The sequence below is a fragment of the Helianthus annuus genome, chromosome 2 (assembly GCF_002127325.2).
Source record: "Helianthus annuus cultivar XRQ/B chromosome 2, HanXRQr2.0-SUNRISE, whole genome shotgun sequence".
Classification (NCBI taxonomy): domain Eukaryota; kingdom Viridiplantae; phylum Streptophyta; class Magnoliopsida; order Asterales; family Asteraceae; genus Helianthus; species Helianthus annuus.
Window position 1 is genome coordinate 130717624 of NC_035434.2, and position 23232 is coordinate 130740855.

Consider the following 23232-nt stretch of genomic DNA (forward strand, 5'->3'; position numbering starts at 1 on the left):
TTCATCATAATATAACGCCATAGATTTAAAACGCTAAACTTTGATTTTAACCGATAAAGCTGAACAAACAGTACCAAAACGACGTAATTTTGTTACTAGGATTTACTGCAATAAAAATCGCGCCTAAAAAACGCGCCAAAAACTTCCTATATAAACAAACTCTCAGAATTACTAAAATCCAAACCAAAACCACAAAAACCTATATTTCCTCTACACCATTTATCTTATAAACGCCAAAAAAAAAACCAAAATATCAAAGATTCAAATCCATGTTTCTTTGATATATACAATTTTATCAATAAACTTTCACTCTATGCAATAAGCAAGATCCTCAATATAAACGCCAAATTATACAAAAACCACAAAACTTCAAAAAAAAAGCCATTTCATGGAGATTCTGTTTTTTGTTCTCTATAAAGTTTAGCTAAACGGGATGGATAACATTGTTACACATCTTTGTTGACTGAGGATTAAAAATGTTATCCATTTCGTTCAGCAAAACATTATTGAGTTTAGCACGACCAAAAATATAAGTTTATGGAAGTTTTATTTAGTGGCGTTATTTTTTTTGGGCGTTTGATTTCCTTGCCCAATCTAATATTGTTTGTTATTTAACTTTGAAGAAGCATATTATGAACAAAGAGATAGAAAAAAGAAAAAGATGCAAAAAAAAAACGCCAAACTGAGAAATGTCTGTGTTCTATAGCATTGAAATAAAAAAACGCCAAAGTACTCTAAACTGTCTCAAAGACAACTGTATGTGATCTGTAAGAATGACAAATACAAAAAGCCAAACTACTCTTCACTGGCTCTCGAAGACCTTGTCGATCTTCTTTTAATTATGGCATGTTTGCATGTTGATGCGTAGTGTCCAAAGGCTTTGCAGTTCTGACACTATCTTTCTTTTGCCCCGGGTTTCGACTTTGATTTCTTTTTGTCAACTGTTATCTCCTGTTTAGATTTTAAGCGCTTTCGAGAATCGGAACCTTTGGATTCATAACCTACAGGGACTCTTATCGGATTCTTGTCATTTTTATATCGACCAGTTATCTTGGCAAATCTATCCCTAGAACTAGCGGGAGGAGCAACAATCTGCATATCTTGAACCTTCTTCATATAAGATTGAACATGATCCTTGTATAAGGATAGCTCCTCTTTATTACCAGATAAACGGTTCAAAGTGTATTCGGTTGAATAAATAACATCTCGTATCATACTTTGCACATCAGGATCAAGCTCGGTCATATATTCACGACTAATTGAGCATTCAGGAGAGCAGTTTGGGGAGGCCTCTTTGCGCCATCTATTCATAATGTATTGTTTTGGAAATTCCCTAATGTCCATAAGTCTCAAAACATAGAATATATGTCTACATAGCAAACCAAATTGTTCAAAACGTCTGCATGAGCAACTGCATGTGCAATCAGACTTACGGAACAACACCTGAAAAACGCCAAAAACAATATCTCTGTAACGCCATGCATAGAATGTTTGTCTAAAAAAAGAAAAGAACACATTGTATATGATAAAACGCCATTAACAGAAAACGCCATAAAAACCAAAACGCCATTATTTACCTCAAATAAGGATGTACAAAGCTGTTGGAAGTCATTTATATAAAACTTAACAAACCCACCAGGATGATCTTCGTAACGTTGATTTATGCAATCCGCAACTCCAATAAGCTCAGCTTGAACGTCACAAATATACTTTTTGTGTATATATCAACAGCTTGCCCTTCCAACACTTTGTAACTACTCTTCAACTGGGGTCTTTTGTATTGAGATTCATGATCATTTTTACGATGTGTGTGACGATGTGCTTCTACTGCAGTCTCATAATGCGTCATGAACTCAACACGAGTAGCTTTCGAATTGCACACTTGACCAAAAAAATGATTCTCGCTCTCCGACCTGGATGTTGTTCACATAAGACCAGACATAGGCTCCAATCTATAGTATGCAGGGATCCAAGATTCCCTAAGTGCAAAAAATATCAGATAGCCAATCATTATCTTCTAAATTGAATTCCGCAATAACCATTTCCCATTCTAATTCAAACTCTTCAGGTGTGAGAATATCCGTCCACACAACACCACAGATACGTTCTTTAAAATTGGTGGAATTGCATAGCCTAACACCAACCTATAAATAACACGAAAACACCACACATATAAAAAAACATAAGACAAAACTTAATTCAAAAAACAGTAACATGGTACAAAACGCCATGTATCTTAAAATGCATTGTATACTAAAATGCAAAAGGTAAAAAAGAAAAGCATAACAACCTTCAGATAAAGTTTATGCATCACATGCCACATGCATAAACGATGCCTCGTGTCAACAAATACAACAGAAATAGCCTTCTTCATCACTGGATCTTGGTCAGTGACAACAACTTTTGGTTGAGAACCAACAGCTTTAAGAAAAACTCTCAACAACCAAATATACGTGTCAGCAGTTTCCGACGCCAATAATGCTGCACCAAATGTAATATTGCAGTGATGATTGTCTATATCAGTGAACGGTACAAACACCATAGAGTATCCGCATATGAAAAACGCCATGAGAACTGAAACAATAATAAAATGCCATTGCATGTAAACTAATAAAACGCCATTGCATGTAAAATAATAAACGCCATTGCATGTAAACTAATAAAACGCCAAAAACAGAAGAAGTTGAGTTATAAAAAATTACTTGTTGGAACGATACGTGGCGTCAAACGAAATCACATCACCAAACACATGGTAATTACGTTTAACTTGATCATCACACCAAAAAAGACCCTTCAAACGATTGTCTTCGTCTGTGATGTAATCATACGAGAAATTAGGCTGGGAATGTTTTTTTTTTCATTCAAATGTTTCACAACCATATCAGCATCATATTCCCCTACGAACAAGTTTATTTGCCTCTTATAGTTCTTAAATTCAACTTTGCTTGCACCCACATCTTCAAAACCACCAAAACAAGTCTCAATAACATTAAATGCCTTGACAGGACCCAAATTCAGCTTAGACATGCTATGTGTAACATGCTTCTGGAGCTGAGTGAGGTGACGTTCAGTTGGAAGAAAATGCTTATCAAGACGTTCAACAAGTTCATGATTGTGCTCCTCGACAAACTTATACACCTTCCAAAATCCATTCTCATATTCTACACATAACAGTGCACCACAATCAGTCCTCTTGGAAAATTAAGATCGCACTACTCACTCTTTTTGATTGGGGTCCAACGTATCAACCTTCTTGTCCTTATATACCCCAGCTCTCGTAGACAAAAAATACTTAATATGTAACACACCTTTAGAGTTTGTCTTTGTAGTCCCTTTCCTAACTGAAAACCCACACTCCTTGGCATACTTAACATACATTGAATAACAATCATCAAGGCTTGAGAATAGCATGTCCTTTCTGGGCTTTAATTCTTCACTGACGTCAGGAATGATAAATGGTAATCCAGTTTTGGGGCAATGCCTTTGACTCGAGGAAGAGACTTCGTCTGAGAAAACACAGGGAGGAACAGAAAAAAAATCAGAAAAACAAAGTGATGTCTCGTAATAACATTATACATTAAAACGCCATTAATTGAAAAATAAACAAGACATAATAAACACATAATGAAAACACCAAAATTAACAAAACTAATGTTTCCACAAATTAACAAAATAGTAATAACTAATATTCACAAATACTACTAAATAAAATTCAAAACTAATCAAATAGACGAAAAACGCCAATGATCGAAAAAACATAACAAATACACAAGAACGTAAAACGACAATTAAAATTAATATCAAAAACTCCAATTGCAGTTATGAATAATAGATTAAATATCAATCAAAACGCGATTAAACTGCATAATTGAATAACGCTATGGAAAATCATACAACACATTATAAGTTAATAATATAAAAAAACGCCATAGAACAATGATAAAAGAACAAAACGCCATATCTGTTGCATGATTTGATTGAACGAAAAGAGAAAACGCCAACGAATTTTACTTTGTCGAACAGAATCCACGTTAAACCCCATAGATCTGAGAAAGCTTGCAAAGCAGGTAACAACTAACAATAAATCTTTGGAGTTTTAATTTGAAAGAGATTTATGACGCGAATAAGGAGGGAACGTATAAAAGGACAATCGTACCCCCGCATAACAATTAGGGCCCCCTGCCACGTGTTGGGCCAGGATCCGTTCTCACACTTTTCACCATTCTCTCCTGAACCCGTTTTCATATATATATATATATATATATATATATATATATATATATGGAGCCGCTAGAATGAAAACCACCCCGAGTTGTAAGAACCGCGAGAACTACACCCCACGGGTGGGCGTTCACCGTGATTTTTTTTACAACTAGATGTGTGTATTATAAACACAGCCGTAAAAAAAATTTAAACGCCGCGGCCGAGGGGGTAGTTTTTTACACCACAAGTTTGGTGAAAAAAAAAAGAAAAAAGAAAAAAAATTAAAAACACCAAACTTGTCGTGTAAAAAACTACCCCCTCGGCCGCGGCGTTTAAAATTTTTTTTTTACGGCTGTGTTTATAATACACACATCTAGTTGTAAAAAAAAATCATGGTGAACGCCCACCCGTGGGGTGTAGTTCTCGCGGTTCTTACAACTCGAGGTGGTTCTCATTCTAGCAGCCCCCTATATATATATATATATATATATATATATATATATATAGGGAGAAGATCATGCGAGAACCACCTCTTATTGTGAGAACCGCGAGAACCAATGTGAACACACCAAAAATGCCTAAAAATAGCTAAAAATCACACAAAAGTTTTTTTTAAATATTTTTTATATAAAAATCGCTACTTTTCGAAGCAAAAAAAAAATTTTTAATTTTTTTTTTGCCACTAAAAGTAGCGATTTGAGCATAAAAAATATTAAAAAAAATTAGATTTTTTTTTTAGATTTTTTTTAGATTTTTTTAGGTTTTTTGGGGGTTTAGTTTTTAGCATTTTAGCTTGAGGGGGGGGGGGGTTTAGGTTTTTGGGGGGGTGGGGGAGGGGGGCTTAGGTTTTTTTAGGGGGGGGGGGGGTTAGGTTTTTTGGGGGTTTTAGTTTTTAGCATTTAGCTTTGGGGGGGGGGGGGGTTAGGTTTTTTTTGGGTGGTGGGGGGGGTGGGGGTTAGGTTTTTTTTAGCTATTTTAGGTTGTATTCACATTGGTTTTCAAGGTTCTCACAATAAGGGTGGTTCTCGCATGAGCCCCTCCCTATATATATATATATATATATATATATATTTGTATTAAAAATACAAGAAATTATATTGGGAAAAAATGTACAGTTTATCGGGTAATCGGGTCGGGTAAACGAATATATCACCAAATTCCAAACCCGTCCCAAACACACGAAAAAAATAGTGGATAATGATGGGTTTAAACAAGTTGGTTTTTCCCTTTATCCTAGCTATACAAAATCTAGTTAGATTAGCATTGCTTGGTTAACAAGTTAGGTTAGCTTAGTTATATATATTGATGTATCGTGTTATGTTACTCCATGAACTAGTGTATCAAGTTTTGAGTTATTTTCTTGTATATCAATAAAGCTTTGGGAGTCATCCAAATTGTGTTTCGTCTTTATTGATTCTATGGACTTGAATTGGTATTAGAGCCAAGCTCAAGGAACCGAGATGTTGATACGAGCATTGATATAAAACTGATAAACATAACAGATACATGTGAACCAGAAGACAAAGAAACAAGATATGACATATGATGAGAGGCGCCAGAATTAAGAATCCACAACGATGAAAGGATACATGAGTACTAGATAAAAAGAGACCCGAACGAGACATGTAGACAAGTCAGTTGGATTAGATGTAAGAAATTGTCTACACTGTTCAAAAACCTGAGAATTTAAGGAAGACGACGGTGGTGTGGTAGCAGTAAACTACTTAGTTTCCACCAAAGGTGCAACAACAATAGTTAATTGTGGAGGATAACATGACCACGGAGTAGGACCTGAAGAGCCTGGCTGAAATGGTCTAAGTTAATATGTTTTGTTATAAAGGCCTAGTCTCATGTTTTGGTCTTCTTAAGTTACAATGGACAATGACACTTCCAACGGTTTTCTGTTTGTGAGATGCACATTTATCGAAGACAACTTTGGAGCTTGTCGAGATTGATTTAGGGTTTCTTAGGGTTATGGTGGGACAACAAGCACCACAAGAGTGGTGGATGGTGTAGACCTTATGTCTACTTGAGATATAATATGACTCTCTAATATATAGGAAAAATACAACAATCACTCCCTTCATCAAGGGGTTTAATAAAAATAAAAAAAATACACCAATTATTACCAAAAAAAATACACAAATATTCTCCTATATTATCTAATATCCCCCCTCCTCAATCTACTCGGTCAAGGACTAAGAAGAAGTTTTGCACGTAGGTGTTCAAATTGAGCAAATAGGAGACTTTTTTCGAAGATGCATGCCACCTAGAGATTGGTTGGAACAACTTGGTATACAACTTATCTGATGCAACTAGTTCCCGAATAAGATGATGGTCTAGGTCAATGTGTTTAGCTCGCTTGTGTGAAACAGGATTCTAAGTCATGAATAAAGAACTTTTGTTGTCACGTAGAAGAGTCGGACGGGCCAGTGGTAACGCATGAAGCTCTCTAAGGAGGTGAATGGCCCATACCATTTTTGCGGTCGTGTTTGCCATAGCACGATGTTTAGATTCGTAACTTGACATTGAAAAAGTAGGTTGTTTATTAGCACTCCACAAAATAAGATTACCACCAAGAAAAATGGAGTATCCATAAGTGGATCGTCTTATTTTTAAGGCATCTGGCCCAATCAGCATTAGAGTATCTAAGAATAGAATTTTTGTGCAGACGAGTGAAGGTGAGGCCAAAAGATATAGTTCACTTCACATATCTTCTTTTGACCGACTGATAATGTGTCTGAGTAGGAGCACGAAGGAACTAACTAACTTAAAGGTCAAGTAGTGCAGTGCGCCAACTACAGAACGATATAGAGTGACATCCTTGAATAAGGGTCCATCAGAAGTATATCATTTTTGTGATTTCTAAATATATATTTTCCTAGATATATACTTAGTTATTTTTATTATTGAAAATCAACCTCCAATATTTGTAATTTTTGTAACAATAATTATGGCAAATTTTATATTTAAAACCATGATCAAAAATTACTTGTAAACACTTGTTTAAAATTATTTTTCTAAGTGTTGAATTTTTACAAAAATTTTGCCATAGTTTCCCTTGAAAATGAAGGTTTCCATGCTTATTAGCATATCATTTTCTTTTAAAAAATTTATCATCAATCATCAACAATTATCCTACAACTTACCATGAGCCATAATATGCACTTTTACAAGATGGTATGAACTTGAAGTTTTGTAAAATCTTGTAGTATTTTACCATGACGTTTAACATAGTATACTAACACTAAAAACATGGTTTTTATTTCACAAAACTCATTTTTACAAGATTTCAATCTTTACAACTTGTGACACAATTTTACAAAAATTCATCTTCTTGGATTTTTCATGTTTTGCATACTTTATTGGTTCCATTTTAACACCTAAAACATATTTATTTTCTTTCAAAAACAAAGTCATGTAAATCATGAAGTAGACTTTATTTTCTTGAAACTTTTATTTTTGAAATCTTATATTTTTAAGACTTACAACTTGTAGGAATCATCATCCTACATAAAATCATGTTCATCTTCAAGTTTACACTGAACATAAAGGATGATCAACATAGATCTTTCAAGATTCATCCTCTTACTTGCTAGATCATGTTTTAAATCATCATCTAGCAAGCTTTTATGTGATGATCTACACCATACACTCAAGAAATCAACAAACATGTTCATCACACACATTAAACAACTTAGATCTTCATGATTTCAAGCTTTATGTTTATGTTTATGTTCATGTTCTTGTTTTGATGTGATTCTTTAAATCTTTAGTTACTACATACTTTAACCACTAAAATCAAGTGTAAAAACAAGATCTAGAGAGCTTACTACTAGCACAAGGGCTAGGGAAGAACAAGATGCAAGATGAAGAAGAAAAGAGGTGGGTAATAGCTCCACAAGATGGTCCTTCAAGTCTCCTTGCTTGCAACCTTCCTATGTAGCCTTGATACACCTTAGAGAATGCTTAGATTGCTTGGAAATTGACTTGAAATGGAAGTGTGTGTTTGTATGATGGAGGTCATAGGTTTGAGAAGGAGAAGGAGTTTCGTTGAGTGTTTGAATGATGATGATGATGATAAGGATTAAAGACTAAAGGTTTTTATAAACTTTTATTCAACATAACATTACACAATGGTTCATGTGTTTAGTATCTACACAACAATTATCCATATAATAATCAAGAAATGGTGACAATGGTGGGGCCCTTGTTGACCGTCCACCAGGGGGGTCTTGGTTTGATTTTGATGATTAGTTACTTAATCTAGTTCCATTTCAAGTCTTTAGTTAAGGGTTAAATGTTGTCACACCCCAACCGATGGCGGAAACATCGAGGTGCGAGCACTAGGCGTTCAGATTGATCATGAGAATTCCATAACGCTATTGTTTCGATAAAAGTTAATCGATTTCATGCAATAGTCTAACAATGTCATCACAAATATCACATTACAAACCAAATCATAAATTGTTCAAAAGACTAAATTAACTATGCGACGTTTCTAAGCATCTCCTAGCTTGATTTCCATGTTCCATCGCAACCTATCAGCCTGCAACATGTATTAAAAAATCAATACAAAAGTATTGGCGAGCATACAAGTTTGATAATAGAATAATAGATTAAAACAACTCATATCCACAATGTAAGTATAAAAATAGTTTCAGTCGTGCTAGTGTCGCAGTCTACGCAGTGATAGCCCAAGTATACTGATACTTTCGTGTTTACCCAAGACTTAAGGTAAACTAGAATCCTCCTAACAATACCCCCTGAGAATAATGGGAGAGGTGCACCCCCTATAGCGCTACTATTGTTAAGGCGGAACTACACACCCTGGATTAAACGTTGCATAGCATAAATAGAATACTAGAATGCACAAGTTTTCCCATACACATAGGATAGAGTTTAGATTGCAAAAGATTTAAGTTTATATAGAATACATGTTGCACCCCAAAGCTAAAAAATAAAAAGGGGATCGAGTATACTCACAGTGATTGCTTAACAGTCGCAACTGTTATTGGATCAAAGGGAGCTCTTTTAGAATTAGCCTGATTAGATTACAATAGGATAAGAGTCGGCAGAATACTAGGTTGAATAAAGTGTTGGAAACTGTCACTGGATCGGATGGCTGTCAGATCGGATTGCCAGTCGATTGGGTGACTTAGAGTGAAACGAATGACTGTCCGATCGGACGGCTGTTCGATCGGGTGGTCATCCGATTCAAGTGTTAAAGTTCAAGAATATAATTTAAGGGTTCTGGTTATCTTGATCGGGTGGCTGCTCGATCGGGCGCCTGCCCGATCGGGTTGCCACTCGATTGAAATCCCTAAAACTCCAAGTTTCTAAAAAAGTTACCAAGTGTTGGAAGGTTCCAAGGTTGCAAGGTATGTGTCCCTCAATCGGGTGGCTACCCGATCGGATTGATGTCCGATCGGATTGCCGCTCGATCGGGCGAAACTCGTCCCCATGAACGTTTGTAAAATTTTTATAAGTTTAACGGTGAAGGCATGGTACGTATTGTGACAATGGAGAACTCATCGTCGCACATCCGTTCTGAACGGGTAGGAACCACCCCAGTCCGATGAGTTACTGTCCGTGATAACGTTTATGTCAAACTCCGTATTCCGGCCATCATCTTCCGGTGGAAATCCATCCTTGAGCCGACTCTAGACTAATAATTAAGTCTATAGTCCGTTCAGGACCGGATCTCACCATTTAAAGTGAAACGTTGAAGAAAAGATTAAGAAACTTTAAGTTTTATCATAAAAATACTTAGATTTAGCTTGGATTTAGTGATAGATACATGGAATTCCCTTAGATCTTAGCTAGATCTCACCAAGAATGACCTCATATGATAGTTTCTACAAACCCCCATGATGACATCATCCTTAAGATCTCAGATCTGAGGGATTTCATGGTGAAAAGTGTGATTTCAAAGGTGAATCATGTAGAGGATGAAGTGTAGATCAAGAAAGTACAAGAATCTAGCTTGAAACGTACCGAAATCGCCAAGAAAATGGAGAATGTAGTGTGCGTGCGTCTGGTCAGACAGGGTTGTCACATCAGAGAATAAGGTGATGTGACAGGCCTATTTATAGTGAGGAAGGAACTTGAGGCGGTTTGGCTTGGATAGGGTGGTGGCCCGATCGGGTGGCAATCCGATCGGGTAGTAATCCGATCGGGTGGCAATCCAATCGGATTGCCACTCTGGCCAATCAAATCTTTCCGCGTTCCCATCTTTGATTCGTTTTGTGAGTTAGATTAAGTTTTCGTATTTATACAATAACTGGATTACATCATAAACATCAAAAGTTCCAAAGGTTAATAGATTCCGCCAGTGACAAGGCTCCAGTCTCTCGTTCAACCAAGAATCAAGTTTCACGAGTCTAAGGAGTCAAGCACCAAATAGATTTAGACATTCCAACATAGATTTAGACATTTCAAATATAGAATTAGGCATTCCAAACACATAGATATAGACATTCCAAAGATATAGACATTCCACACGTAGATTTAGGCATTTCAAGTATATAACATAGACTTCCACATAGATTAGGGGCTAATAATGACAAAAGACAAACTTCAGGGACTAATCTTGACAAAGTCCTAAAGTTTAGGGACGCTGGGCGTTACAGTCTCCCCTCCTTTAGGAGATTTCGTCCCCGAAATTCTTAGATGAAGACTGCTCGAAGAGCTGCGGATACTTGGCCTTCATATCACTTTTCAACTCCCAAGTGAATTCGGCGCCACGCTTTCCTTCCCATCGAACCTTAACAATGGGAATTTTGCTGCGCCTTAGACGCTTGATAGCTTGATCCATGATTTCGACCGATTTCTCCACAAATTGGACAGCTTCATTTATTTGTAAGTCTTCAAGGGGAACATGCAGTTCCTCGTAGGCTAGGCATTTACGTAGATTGGATACGTGGAACACCGGGTGCACATTGTTCAGTTCTTATGGCAAGTCGAGTCTATACGCCACCTTGCCAATCCTTTCAAGTATCATGAAAGGACCTACATCCCTTCTTACCAAATCGAACTACCCCCTTCCAGGGAGATACCTTGAGTAGAACTCGATCAACAACAGCGAATTCCAGAGGCGTGCATGTAACAACTCTCATCAAAAGTCATATTTATTAAAATAATTTGACCAATAGGAAACCCTAATTGAGACACCCAAGTAATTCTGCATAAACCCTAAAATTTCCAGAACAATCGGAATCAGGATCAGGGCCCCTAAAACTCAAGGAGGGGTAAACCCTAGTGGACGATTATCTTTAATTCTCGTTGTCAGTTAAGAATTTCTCGAATTCAGTGACTCAGCAGGCCTAGTCCCACGCGTGGCTACCCTATAGTAAATAGGTGTCCCTTACGGACCGTAAGGGATATGGCTTACGGTCCGTAAGCATGTCCCAAAAATTACTATAAATAGCAGACATTGGCATTCGATTTCTGCTGTTCAAACGACGCTCAAATTCTAAATTGACGTCGAGTTATGCCTCATCTACTGCACAACACACAAAAATTTACGAAGTGCTGCCGCAATCAGGATAATAACTCGATCGCTATTACGATACAACGTCTGATCGATTGTAACTATCCAACGATTATTTAAGTGCTGCTCAAATTGAGCTTATACTTTGTTATTCGTCGTGATTTCAACTTGAATATTTGAGTGCTGTTCGAATTCGGACTACGCTCTGTTATTCGTTGTGAATCCGTTGAATTGTTAAGTATTGCACTTATAAATCGTTGTAAGGGTTCAATCTCGTGAATTGTCGTAACTGCTAGCATTATTATTTAAATTAGGTTAATCTAGGCTAATCAGTAGGCTTATACACTGCTCGTTAAATCTGCAAGGTGAGTCATTCTCTTTTTATCAACTGTTTTACAATACCTCAAATTATTTTCAAAGGTTATAATTACAGGGATTAAGTCGTGGCTATCTTAATCACTGGCTAGTGGGGTATTGTGCACATTACTAATTTTCTCCCAGTTAGGTTCATTGACCTACTAGGGATAATCATCACTATTTAGGTTCATTGATCTAATAGTGGTATGACCATCGTCACCATTGTGACATGTCACCATTGTGACATAGCGCCAGATAAATATAAGATATAAACCATTGTAATCGCTCTTATGCTGTAATTTATAACTAAGGGTCATTTCATAAAACCTGAATGAACTCACTCGGTATTTCCCGCTGACAAAAACCTTTTTCAAACATGTTTCAGGTGATCTGTTGTGAGCTAAGAAAAGTGCCGTGGAGCACTACCAGCTTAGAAAAGTGGCTCAATGTAAATAAATAAAGAAACATGTTTTGAAAAATAAAGATTTCCCAGTGGAATCACCTTATTGTAAATTACAGGGTTTTTATCCCTAAATTATGTAAACGTGCAGTTTTAAATATAGAAAGATCCTGTTTTTAAAAGACTTCCGTTGTCGCCTAAATTAAATACCACGGGTTTTCTGTCCCGCGGCTCCTGGAACGGGTCAAACCGGGCAGGGGGCCGTGACAGAAAAAGGTGGTATCAGAGCCACTGATCAAGCCACTGATTTAAGCCAATGAAGTATTTAGAAAATACTTAATTAATTATTCTGTGATTATGTGTTTTATTATCCGATTAATTGTGAACAGTATGGGCAGATCGTTATATACTAGCCAATATAGTAATTAATGCAAATTCTTAAATAATTTGACCCATGTTTTAGCACCTTTATTATCTACAGTCTAGAAGCCTTATTCAGTAAGTAAATAAATTTATAAATAAAACCTAGGGTGTTTTAAATTTCAGTTATTTTGATAGTTACCCAGTATGAAATAATATTTAAAAGTTTTCTATCAAATTTTGTTATAAATTTTAACTTAGTAATTGTGTATATCTTAAACAGCATGAGTGACTTGTCTGATGCCCTTCAGAACTTAAATCTCTATCCAGTAAGAATAGAGGTTTCCAGAGATTTCAATAGATATATACCAGACATAGAGGAACCGATAGAATTCAACGCTTTACCTCTCGAGAAACCCAAGCCTAAGAAAATGGAAATTGGGGAAAGTTCTAGGCAAACTGAAAAGTTACCATCCCAGGAAGAGTTAAATTTTATATTAGCAAGCTATAGTACTATTAAGCCTGTTAATGAAAATGTGTTTATTCACTCTCTTGAAACACAACTACCAATTAACTTAGAACCAGCTATTTCAAACCCTTCAATCCACTCGCAACCTTTCGGAATAGACGAATGGTTAACTAATGAACTACAGTTACAAAACAATCCCTATAGGCTTTTTCCTCAGTGCAATCCAGAACCTCTACCAAAACCACCAATGAGTAACGAGAATATGGCTGAACTTCGCCACTTTGGCCAGGAACTAATGGATACTGGGAATAGGATCCAAGAGATTGGGGGACAGATCTTCTAGAAATACAGGGAACGCCGTTACTAGAATATCATCTAACAAAGGATAGGGGATTTATGGAACTGTGGTTGTGTAAAAGTAATAGTCAAAATCAGTCTGTAAAATAACTACAAATAAAACTTTGTAAGATAAAAGTGTGTATTGATGCCTACTATAAATTATAAAAATAGGAATCGAGAAATCGATAGTTTTGACTATATGTGTATTGTGAAATTTGTATGATGATTTTGTGTATAATTATTAATTATTTGCTACTAATAAATTATATATATATATACATATACATATATGAATTATCAGATGGAAAACGCAAATAATGAACCGGTTAATGAGGTTAATCAATCTGAGCAACAACCGGAGGATCAATATATGACTAGGCAGGATATAGAAAATATCGTTGCTCAAGGGATAGCAAACACTATTCCAACAATAATTGCTCAAGGGATAGCTAACGCTATTCCAGCAATCATTGCTGCTGTTAAAAATCCAATAGAACCGCAACAAATCGTTCCTAGCAAACGTATTTCTGAAGATAACTTCAGTAATAGCGTAAACAGAGGCAATGATCATGTTAATCATGATAATGAACCACGACAAGCTCCGCTCCCTAAGAAAATGAAAGTTGCAACGCCTGGTTGCACGTATAAAGAATTTCTTGCTTGTAAACCCACTGAGTTTGCAGGCAATGAAGGAGCAACTGCGGCACTGCGCTGGTTAGAGAAAACCGAGGCCGTAATTGCCATAAGTAAATGTGCTCAAGATGATCAGGTTATGTACGCGTCAAACCTTTTTAAAGAAGGGGCGCTAGAATGGTGGAATACGGTGTTACAAGCAAAAGGAAGAAGGATGGCGTATGCTATGAACTGGGAAGAATTTAAGAGCTTTGTAGAAAGAAAATTCTGTCCCGAATATGAAAAGGAGCAAATGACAAATAAGTTTTTAACCCACCGGATGGTGGATGTTGATTGTCGAAAATATACTTCAACATTCTTCGAATTTGCTCGAGTAGTACCAACCCTGGCTTCGCCAGAACCGGTACTTATTTCCCGTTATATTTGGGGATTGATTTCTGAAATCCGTAATATCGTCAAGGTGCGAAACCTCGCACGATTGATGATGCGGTGGACCTAGCCAATACTCTGACTGACGAACTAGTACGGACAAGAGAAGAAATAGAAGGAAGGAAGTAGCCCAAAAGATTACCCAAGGATTCCGTCCGGGTAACCATAATAATTTCAAGAAAGGAGGAAATGGGCAATCTTCCACTAGCCCATTTTGCGATTATTGCAAAAGAAAGCATTTTGGAAGATGCAAAGGATATTGCAATTTTTGCAAAATTCCGGGGCATCAAGAAGAAGACTGCATGAGGAAGAGATTTTCAGTCTGCTACAACTGTGGAGAAGCTGGACATCTTAGGCCAGATTGTCCAAAACTGAACAAACTATCTAACAATAAAGCCAAACCTGCAGAAGAAGCAAAAAGGAATGTAAGAGCCTTCCAACTGACTGCTCAGGAAGCAGAACTTATTCCAGATGTGATAGCCGGTACGTTCTTAGCAAAAGTATTATTTGACTCTGGTACAAACCAAAGTTTTATAAATACTTCATTCCATCAAGCTTTTAACTTACCATTAATCAAAACTTAGGTAAATCTTTACAGTCGAAACGACAAACGGGAAACCTGTTAGCATAGATAAAGTTTTGCAAAAAGGAAAATATAAAACTCCCAGGTCATAAATTCTTTGCAAATCTATTACCTATGAAATTAACTGAATATGTTAGGAATGGATTGGTTAGTAGCCAACCATGCTCGAATTCTCTGTTATAAGAACTTTATAGAAATTTAGGCAACCGTCGGAGAAGTAATTATGATTACAGAAATAAACCACGTAAGGTCACAAAGTTCATATCAGTAATGACAGTTGCTAGTTATGAACGAAAGGAATAGTATATATGATTTCAGTAAATCATTAGTACTAAGAGTAAAGAACTTAAAGAAATTCCTGTAGTTTCAGAATACCCAGATGTATTCTCAGAAGAATTATCAGGATTACCACCAGATAGGGAGATAGAATTTAGGATGCATTTAATTCCAGAAACTATACCAAAAACTAAGATACCTTATAGGTTAGCACTCACAAGAATATTAGAACTGAAAACTCAATTAGATGAATTACTAAGTGAAGGTTTCATACAACCTAGTTCATTCCCTTGGGGAAGTACCAGTGTTGTTTGTTAAGAAAAAGAAAGATGGATCGATAAGAATGTGTATCGATTATAGAAAATTAAATAAGGTTACAATTAAGAATCGATATCCATTACCTAGGATTGATGATCTTTTTGATCAACTTCAAGGCGCTAGATATTTTTCCAAAATAGACTTAAGATCTGGATATCACCAACTGAAGGTACAAGAGGAGGACATACCTAAAACTGCTTTCAGAACTAGGTATGATCATTATGAGTTTACAGTCATGCCCTTTGGATTAACAAATGCACCCGCAGCATTCATGGACATGATGAATAGGATCTGTAAACCATACTTGGATAAATTTGTGATCGTTTTTTTTCGATGATATACTTATTTGTTCCAAAAGTCAGGAGAAACATTGCAAGCACCTACATGCACTCTTAACGTTGTTAAGAAAGGAGAAACTTTACGCCCAATTTTCAAAGTGTGAAATTTTGGCTGCCAGAAGTACAATTTCTGGATCATATGGTGAATCATAAAGGTATTCACATAAATCATCATAACATTTCAGCAATTACCAAATGGAAGATTCCGTAATTCGCAATGGAAATGAGGAGTTTTGTAGGTTTAGCCAGATACTATAAGACGATTTATTAAGGATTTTTCCAAGATAGCTATATCATTAACTAAGCTAACCTGTAAAAACATTTAAGTTTACTAAAGACCTAAACAAAAAGAAGCCCTTAGGATCTTAAAGCGTAAATTAACAAATGCCCCAATTCTAGCATTACCAGAAGGAACAGAAGATTTTAAAATATAGGGTGATGCTGTGAAGCTAGGATTTGGATGTGTGTTAATGCAACGCAAAAAGGTAATTGCGTATGCATCAAGGTAATTGAAAAAGCACGAAGAAAACTATACCACTCATGACTTAGAATTAGGAGCCATAATTTTGCCCTTAAGAATTGGAAACATTATCTGTATGGAAGTGAGTTTACTATCTATACGGATCATAAGAATTTAAGATATATATTTGAGCAAAAAGAATTAAACATGAGACAAAAGAGATGGATGAAAATCCTAAGTGACTACGACTGTGATATTTAGTATCACGAAGGATAAGCTGAAAACGGCTAGAGATTGCCAGAAGAATTATACAGATAATAGACGAAAGCCATTGGAATTTCAAGTTGGAGACAAAAAGCTATTGAAAATATCTCCTTGGAAAGGAGTTGTTAGATTCGGTAAGAAAGGAAAACTAAGACCAAGGTACGTAGGACCATTTTCAATGATCAAACGTATAGGACCAGTTGCTTATCGTTTACAACTACCAGAAGAGTTAGCTGAAGTACATGAAGTATTTCATGTATCCAATCTCAAGAAATGTCTATCAGACGAATCCCTGTTAGTACCTCTTCAAGATGTAGAGGTAAATAAAAAGCTGAAATTGTAGAAAAACCACTACAAATAGAAGACAAGAAAGTCAAATTTCTCAAAACACAAACGATTAGTGTTAGTAACTTAGGAACTGAAATCAGAAAAGAAACGAAAGTATCCTCATTTATTTTCAGTAAATCTCGAGGACGAGATTTTTCTTAAGGTGGGGAGGATGTAACAACTCTCATCAAAAGTCATATTTATTAAAATAATTTGACCAATAGGAAACCCTAATTGAGACATCCAAGTAATTCTGCATAAACCCTAAAATTTCCAGAACAATCGGAATCAGGATCAGGGCCCCTAAAACTCAAGGAGGGGTAAACCCTAGTGGACGATTATCTTTAATTCTCGTTTTCAGTTAAGAATTTCTCGAATTCAATGACTCAGCAGGCCTAGTCCCACGCGTGGCTACCCTATAGTAAATAGGTGTCCCTTACGGACCGTAAGGGATATGGCTTACGGTCCGTAAGCATGTCCCAAAAATTACTATAAATAGCATACATTGGCATTCGATTTCTGCTGTTCAAACGACGCTCAAATTCTAAATTGACGTCGAGTTATACCTCATCTACTGCACAACACACACAAATTCACGAAGTGCTGCCGCAATCAGGATAATAACTCGATCGCTATTACGATACAACGTCCGATCGATTGTAACTATCCAACGATTATTTAAGTGCTGCTCAAATTGAGCTTATACTTTGTTATTCGTCGTGATTTCAACTTGAATATTTGAGTGTTGTTCGAATTCGGACTATGCTCTGTTATTCGTTGTGAATCCGTTGAATTGTTAAGTATTGCACTAATAAATAGTTGTGAGGGTTTAATCTCGTGAATTGTCGTAACTGCTATATTAGTTACTAACCCGTTTGTGTGTGTGCGTTATTATTTAAATTAGGTTAATCTAGGCTAATCAGTAGGCTTATACACTGCTCGTTAAATCTGCAAGGTGAGTCATTCTCTTTTTATCAACTGTTTTACAATACCTCAAATTATTTTCAAAGGTTATAATTACAGGGATTAAGTCGTGGCTATCTTAATCACTGGCTAGTGGGGTATTGTGCACATTACTAATTTTCTCCCAGTTAGGTTCATTGACTTACTAGGGATAATCATCACTATTTAGGTTCATTGATCTAATAGTGGTATGACCATCGTCACCATTGTGACATGTCACCATTGTGACATAGCGCCAGATAAATATAAGATATAAACCATTGTAATCACTCTTATGCTGTAATTTATAACTAAGGGTCATTTCATAAAACCTGAATGAACTCACTCAGTATTTCCCGCTGACAAAAACCTTTTTCAAACATGTTTCAGGTGATCTGTTGTGAGCTAAGAAAAGTGCCGTGGAGCACTACCAGCTTAGAAAAGTGGCTCAATGTAAATAAATAAAGAAACATGTTTTGAAAAATAAAGATTTCCCAGTGGAATCACCTTATTGTAAATTACAGGATTTTATCCCTAAATTATGTAAACGTGCAGTTTTAAATATTGAAAGATCCTGTTTTTAAAAGACTTCCGTTGTCGCCTAAATTAAATACCACGGGTTTTCTGTCCCGCGGCTCCTGGAACGGGTCAAACCGGGCCGGGGGCCGTGACAGTGCGCCTTTTATCAGCATAGCTCTTTTGTCTGCTCCTAGCCTTGATCAAGTTATCACGGATCTGAAGAATCTTATCCGTTGTCTCTTGAATAATTTCAGGACCAGTGAACTGCTTTTCCCCAACCTCATGCCAGCTGAGAGGAGATCGGCATTTTCGTCCATTCAAAGCTATGAAAGGAGCCATCTGAATACTGGAATGATAGCTATTGTTGTACGAGAATTCTATCAATGGTAAATGTACATCCCAGTTACCACCAAAGTCGATGACACAAGAACGGAGCATGTCCTCCAGGGTTTGAATAGTATGCTCGGTTTGTCCATCCGTCTGAGGATGAAAGGCTGTGCTAAGATTCAAGTGCGACCCATAGCGGACTGAAATGTTTGGCAAAGACCTGAAGTAAAACGACCATCACAGTCAGATATTATGTCAAGAGGAATGCCATGACGGCATATAATCTCATCGGTATAGATCATAGCCAGTTTCTCCACTTTATAATCTTCGCGAATAGGAAGAAAGTGGGTTGATTAAGTCAGATGGTCAATAATCACCCAAATACTATCATGACCGGCAGGTGTACGGGGTAACATAGTAATAAAGTCCATAGCCAGACTATCCCACTTCCAAATGGGGATTTTAGGCTGCTCTAAAAGTCCAGAGGAACGCTGATGTTTAGCTTTCACCTTCAGATAGGTTAGGCATTTTGAAACATACACAGCAACGTCCCTCTTCATGCCAGGCCACCAATAAGTCATACGCAGATCCTGGTACATCTTATCAGCGCCTGGATGAATAGAATAACGGGATTTGTGAGCCTCATTCATAATGAGCTCACGTAGATTATCGCGATCTGGCACCCAGACGCGATTGAGATAGTACTGAAGACCATTAGATTTAGTTTCAAGCTGATTAACGTTAGCGCCAAGAACCTTAACAGATAGACTTCCTTCATTAGCAGACGAATACTGAGCTTCATGGATACAAGCATGCAAATCACTAGATATACGAATAGCCTTGACATGAGTCTTACAACTAAGAGCGTCGACCACTACATTCGCCTTGCCAAGATGATAGCGAATTTCGCAGTCGTAGTCGTTAAGCAATTCTACCCAACGCCTCTCTCGCATGTTCTGCTCTTTTTGGTCAAAGATATGTTGAAGACTCCTGTGGTAAGTGAAAACCACGCACTTTGTACCATATAGGTAGTGCCGCCAGATCTTTAACGCAAAAATCACCGCACCAAGCTCCAGATCGTGAGTAATGTATTTTTTCTCATGCACTTTGAGTTGACGAGAGGCGTATGCAATGACCTTGTCCCGCTGCATGAGCACACAACCCAAACCTCGGTTCGAGGCATCACAATATACCACAAAATCGTCGTTCCCATCGGGTAGAGTTAAATCAGGAGCGTTATACAAAAGGTCCTTAAGGGTTTGAAAGGATTCCTCTTATTCGGGACCCCAAACAAAAGATTTCTCCTTTTGGGTTAGAGTAGTAAGAGGAACAACGATTTTTGAAAAATCTGCCAAGAACCGGCGGTAATAACCGTCCAATCCCAAGAAGGAACGTATTTCAGATACAGACTTAGGCGTACTCCAATTCTTCACTGCCTCGATCTTAGAAGGGTCGAAATGAATACCCGGACTACTAACAATATGACCAAGAAATTGCACTTCATCAATCCAAAACTCACACTTAGAAAATTTAGCATACAGACGTTCACCGCGTAAAAGTTCAAGCATAAGACGTGGATGGCGAGCATGATCGGCTTAAGACTTAGAATAAATAAGGATATCATCAATAAAGACTATAAAAAAACGATCCAAATAGGGTTTACAAACACGATTCATAAGGTCCATGAACACTGCAGGTGCGTTGGTCAAGCCAAAAGGCATGAGTACAAACTCGTAGTGCCCATATCGAGTACGAAACGCAGTTTTAGGAATATCATCTTCAAGGACACGTAGTTGATAATATCCAGATCGAAGATCGATCTTAGAGAAACAGGACACGCCTTGTAGCTGGTCAAACAAATCATCAATGCGAGGTAGCGGGTAACGATTCTTCACGGTAAGCTTGTTATGTTCACGGTAGTCGATACACATACGAAAAGAACCATCCTTCTTCTTGAAAAATAGAACGGGAGCACCCCACGGAGAGGTACTTGGACGAATAAAGCCCTTATCGAGTAATTCCTGTAGTTGGCTAGATAACTCTTGCATCTCGAAAGGTACAAGACGATAGGGAGCCCTGGCGACAGGAGACGCACCAGGTACGAGATCAATACGAAATTCGACGGCTCGAGGAGAAGGAAGACCAGGTAAATCCTCAGGAAAGACATCAGGGAAATCACACACCACCGGAACATCGTTTATGTTATTCCCCTTGCTCTTTTATTCCACCACGTGGGCCAAAAAGGCAGGGTTCTGTTTACGTAAACTTCGGTTCGCTTGTGTGCATGACATCAGCCTTAGTCCTTTCGAAGGTCGGTCTCCATAAACGTTTAGAATATCAGAAGGAAGAGGAAGACGAACGAGCTTATCATGACAAACAATCTCGGCATGGTTCAGTCCATACCGATAATAACATCAAAACTACCCAAACGCATGGGTATGAGATCAATAGAGAACACGTGATCGTTAAGAGTCAAGGAACAATCACGTATGATAGAATTAATAAGAATCGACTTACCATTGGCGACCTCAACAGAGAACGACTCAGGTAAATTAGAGCATGTATAATTTATCAAAGACTCAAATTGCATGGACACAAAGCATTTATCGGCACCAGTATCAAATAGGATCGAAGTATAAAGATTATTAACGAGAAACATACCATTCACCACATCATTGTTGTTGTGAGCCTGATTAGCATTGAGATTGAATGCTCGTCCAGGAGTTGCTGCTTGTTGTTCTTGGTTCAGCTGGGGGCAACGATTACGGAGATGCGTAGTATCTCCACACTGGAAGCATGCACGAACAACATTTACCGGCTTAGGGTTCTACAGAGGAGCTGGAGGTGCTGGTAAGGCTCCCTGAGCTGGGGCTTGTTGAGCTTGCTGGGCTGGCTAGCTTGACGGCAATAGGGAGTCATGTGACCATACCGGTTACAGTTGGTGCACAGACGACATGCAGAAGCAGTAGGATGATGAATGTTGCAAGATGCACACTTGGGATAAGACCCAGTGTATTGCTTCTTCGCTTCAGGGGCAGCAGGGTTAGCAGCAGCAGGAGTAGGAGCAGGTTTTGCAGCAGGGTTAGCAGCAGGGACAATAGCATTACATCCTGAACCCTGAGATTTCCTCTTCTTGTTCTTACTGCCACTTGGCTGCTAGGTAACTTAGTTAGCAGACTTTGAAGGAGCAGGGGTAGCAAATGCTTACCACCCACACGATTGTTGTCCAAACTTGCTGCCAGACGGTAGACTTCCTCAATAGTTTCTAACTGAGTTGCTTCAATAGAATCACGCATAGCAGGAGGTAGACCATTGATATACTTGGTTATCATCCGCTTAGGGGTCGAAACCAAGTGAGGGACGATAAGACTTGGCTGCTTAAACCGGGTAGTATAAGCCAAGTTGTCATCACCAACCTGCTTCAAATGCCAAAACTCTTCTTAAAGCTTGAGTTGTTCATGAGGAGGACAGAACTCAAGCATCATGAGTTCTCGCACCTCAGCCCACGAAAGAGCATAGGATTCTTCATTAGAACGGATGTTTCTCTTGTTCGACCACCACTCCAACGCTCTGCCTTGGAACATTCCAGTCGCACTCCTAGTTTTCAAGTGATCTGGGCACTCGCTGTTAATGAAGGTAACTTCGATGCTGTTGAACCACTCGGGCATAGCAGTTACCCCATCACTGCCCGTGAAAGGCTTAAGGTTGCAAGAGATGAAATGTTTGTAGCTGAACTTTGTCGGCTTTTGCTTTTCAGCCTTCGAATCCACAGAGGATGGAGGAGTGTTCGATCCTTGGAGCTCAGAGACGATCTTTGGCACGACTCGAGCTATCTGGTCGGCCATGAAAGACATCGTTTTTTCTGAGACTTCTCCCTGGATTTCCTGAGAGTGTCGGATAGCTTTCGAGAAGACATCCTAAAGATCCAATAAAAGGATCGTATAAGTCTAGATTATCATAGATTTACGCACGATAGACTAAGACTCAAGATTCACATAGATACCGCAAACTAACGACCTTCGCATGGCGCGTTGTACGTAGCTTGGTAACAAGTCAGAAACGCTTATATATAGGAAGTACCAGCAGCGTATCCACCACGCTTCGGGCACATCGATTTTGCCTCGTACTCGGCGTCATGTTACGTGTCGCAATTTCCAAACAATACTCTCATGCCTCGTACTCGGCGTCATGTTACG

General features: G+C 37.9%; 1 protein-coding gene across 1 annotated transcript; it reads right to left on the minus strand.

The window, feature by feature from the left end:
- Window positions 1-894: 894 nt before the first annotated feature.
- LOC110895447 lies at window positions 895-22704 on the minus strand. Its single transcript, XM_022142766.2, has 8 exons — window positions 22534-22704; window positions 22245-22452; window positions 2291-2574; window positions 2005-2144; window positions 1804-1913; window positions 1578-1690; window positions 1434-1495; window positions 895-1369 (listed from the first exon to the last, which is right to left on the minus strand). Exons 1-8 carry the CDS (start codon window positions 22702-22704, stop codon window positions 895-897), a joined length of 1563 nt encoding a protein of 520 aa, XP_021998458.2.
- Between the last annotated feature and the right edge of the window lie 528 nt (window positions 22705-23232).

Bases quoted from the DNA above. Each gene is read 5' to 3' on its own strand.
- LOC110895447 (XM_022142766.2), bottom strand. From the start codon at position 22,704: ATGCCCGAGTGGTTCAACAGCATCGAAGTTACCTTCATTAACAGCGAG. The intron at 1,914-2,004 runs GCTATCTGATAT...AACAACATCCAG, and splicing joins AATTTAGAAGATAATGATTG to GTCGGAGAGCGAGAATCATT. The intron at 1,496-1,577 runs GTAAATAATGGC...TTCTTTTTTTAG, and splicing joins TTTGTACATCCTTATTTGAG to ACAAACATTCTATGCATGGC.